The sequence below is a fragment of the Dermacentor andersoni genome, chromosome 2 (genome assembly GCF_023375885.2).
Source record: "Dermacentor andersoni chromosome 2, qqDerAnde1_hic_scaffold, whole genome shotgun sequence".
Lineage (NCBI taxonomy): Eukaryota > Metazoa > Arthropoda > Arachnida > Ixodida > Ixodidae > Dermacentor > Dermacentor andersoni.
In genome coordinates, this window is record NC_092815.1 from 242373973 (window position 1) to 242377349 (window position 3377).

General features: G+C 43.4%; 1 protein-coding gene across 1 annotated transcript; it reads left to right on the forward strand.

Annotated features, from left to right (window-relative positions):
• The first annotated feature begins 1824 nt into the window (after positions 1–1824).
• LOC126539784 (uncharacterized) lies at positions 1825–3086 on the forward strand. The gene has a single exon (XM_050186619.2). The coding sequence runs from the start codon at positions 1825–1827 to the stop codon at positions 2998–3000; it is 1176 nt and encodes a 391-aa protein (XP_050042576.1). The 3' UTR covers positions 3001–3086.
• Positions 3087–3377: the final 291 nt, after the last annotated feature.

A 3377-nucleotide genomic window follows, 5' to 3' on the forward strand; every position in this document is an offset into this window, starting at 1 on the left:
CACTTGCCCCGCTCCTAGATACTGACAGAGATTTGGTACTGTTGGGAGACTTCAACTGTGTTTTTCATTCCAGAGACCACTCATACCTAACTAATCGTTATGATGCAAGTGCTACTTTCCTGCATCAGTTAACCGAAGATCACAATCTAATAGACGTGGGCGCCTACACACCATCTTCGGTGCGGTTCACGCACTTTCAAGGCGTCTCCCATTGATCGTGTGTATGTTTCGACGAATCTCTGGTCTAACATTCACAACTACGCCGTGAAGCCTGTATTTTTCACAGACCACTGTTTAGTAGCTGTTTCATAGGGTCCCCGAAAATTTCGCAGGTTTGCTCCAAGCTGGGAACTGTGGAAACTTAATACACAACTTTTGCGAGAGGAAAGTTTTGTAAACAAAGTGAAAGAATTATGGCTAGAAATAACACAATGTCAACAGCTTCCTTTGTTTGCTCAATGGGAAATGTTCAAAAACAGAGTAAAAAATGAGGCGATTGCCATTTCATGTGAGCTGCCTCAAAGAAAAAAAGCTGAAAAGAATTACCTTCATGATCTACTTCACAAGCTGCACGCTTTCGAAAGCCAGGAACCAGGGTTGTAGAGCGATGAAATAAACACAGTTCGCGCACAAATACAGAAATATGAGACGGAAGTGTACAAAGGAGCAATGGTGCGTTCACGCACAACTCGCTTCACAAAGGAACAGCCCCCAAAAAGGGCTCTCGGTGATGAGAAGCGATACGCGCTTTCCAAGCAAATATTAGAAATCGAGTCTGGTGGGTCTATATACACAGACACGTCCTAAATAATAAGCCTATTTGAAGCTCACTATAAAGATCTTTTCGCTGCAGTTGAGCCTCTCAATGGATACGAAGAAAACACTGATCAGTTTATTTCGCTTATGCCACACTTAGAATAAGATGATCGACTCAGCGTTGATGGGCCAATAACTCGAGAAGAAATTAATTTTGCCGTTGAAACGCTGCAGAAGAACAAGACGCCTGGACCTGATGGCCTTAGTGCTGAATTTTATATAAAATTTCAGGAATTCCTGTGTCCTTTTCTGGAGCAGCTTTTCGAGGAAGCCTATCAATATGGTGAGCTTCCTCCATCTTTCTATCATGGCCACACAACCTTAATACCAAAAAGCACTGATAATGAAACAATAAAGAGAGTAAACGGATATTGGCCGATATCGTTATGTAACGTGGATTACAAGATATTTGCAAAAATACTGACGAATAGATTGCAGACAGTCATTACTAAATTGGTAGGTGATCATCAAACATGCGGGATTCGAGGCCGCTCTATACAGACAAATGTTCATATCGCACGTTCAGTCCTTGAGTGCATAGAGGGTAGTACGGACCAAGTAGCTCTACTCCAGATTGACCTCGCCAAAGCCTTTGATAAGGTTCAACACGAATTTCGGTTCCAACTACTGCGACATCTTCAGTTAGGGGACGTATTATACAATGGTATAACACTTTGTTTTAAACATTGCACAACAAAGTTAATTGTGAACCGTACACTCTCAGATATAATACAAGTACAGTCATCCGTTCGTCAAGGTTGTCCGCTCTCGCCTTTACTCTTCGCCACATACTTAGAACCGCTTAGCTTAAGCGTGCTTTGCGACTCGAACATTGAAGGATACATGTATGCCGATGAGGAAATTAAAGTGCTAGCTTATGCAGATGACATTGCCTTCTTTTGCGTCGATAAGCCAAGCATTACGAAGGCAATAAGCGCTACCCTGAGTTTCTGTGAGACTGCAGGAGCTACTGTAAATTTTGACAGAAGTAGAGGCTTTTGGCTAGGCATGTGGGCGCTCACTCCCTCTGTATTCGCGAATATTCATTGGGATCAGTCTCCGTTGCGATATCTTGGAGTACCTCTCGATAACTTCCGTAATAGTGGACCTCATTGGACGTCCACGATAACCACTATCCGTAGAAAGGTGACAACCTGGCAAGGACGTGATCTCTCCATTTTTGCGAGAGCTAAGGCATGCAATACATTTCTCACTTCTAAGCTTCTTTATGTTCTGCAGGTCTTGCACTGCTCATGTCTCCATGTCCAGGCATTTCATAGAATATTTGCATGTTTTATTTGGCATTCATCATGGGAAGCCATGAGAAGGGACAACCTTTTTCTCCCGCTTGAAAAAGGAGGCCTGGGTCTTGTGCATTTGTGTGTGCGACAATTGGTCATGCGCTTATTTTACCTTAAAGATGTCCGTCATCCATTCCTTCTCGCAGTTAATCGAGCACGTCTTGCGTCACACCTCCCTTTTCCTTTTGTCACGACAAACTTTGCTCAGGAACTACCGTTATGGGGCTTCTTAAAGGAACTTGTAGACACTATTTCATTCTTAAAAGCCAGATTCAACCTTGAGTATTTGTTTACCGTTAATCGCACGTCACTAAATGTAGCACTTATAGATAACCTTTTCCCTGAACCTCCGTACCGAAATCCGCATCTGTCTCTATTTGGTCAAGATGTTCTTTGCCGTGTCCGTAGAATGTGCATAGCGCCAGCAGCGAAAACGTTTTTCTTTAAGCTGCACACCTCCACACTGCCATTTAAAACGTGGCTTCCGGAAAAAGAACTGTATGTACCTTGGAATACAAATTCTAGGCTTTGCAATCAACCCGAGACAAAAGAACATTGCTTTATACTTTGCCGTGACGCATTTCTTTTTTGGGACATTTTACAAAGAACTATCAAAAAAGACTTTCCTCTCACATGTCATGGTATCCGGTTCCTTCCGTTCAAAAAGACAGCCAGTAATACACCATATGAGTTGTTTATGTTATTAGGACTTTATTCATTATGGAGAAGTCGAATGATCGACAGACATGCCGAGCCAGCTCGCTCGACAAGGTCTATCTTCCGAGAAGAGACTGCTCAAGTCCGTAGTGTGGTGGCTACATATGATCCCGTCCCCGAATGGATTTCGCGTCTGGACGCTTGTGTTTGTTTGCCAGAATTTTGAACTGTCATTGGACTGTATACTATCTGTGAATTTGTTTCTCTTGTATGTTCATATGTAATGTAACTGCATTGGTTTGACAGTACCAATAATTCCATGCAATAAAGAAAAAAGCAGTGGTGGCGTAGCGGTAGAACACCCGCCTTGCGTGCAAGAGGTCCATGGTTCGAATCCCGGTGCCGTCCAATTTCCCACCGGATTAAAAAAAATCCACGTGTTGATAAAATTGCATAAACAGGCCTGGAGTGTAGCCTGATCCCGGTGACCAGAACCGGTAACGCACTCCCTCACCAGAGCAGGATTGGCCACCCTGGTGCAGTACTTGGCCACAACTTCCTATATGAACACAACAATCAAATCCCGGCCCTCAGTCTCCAGCA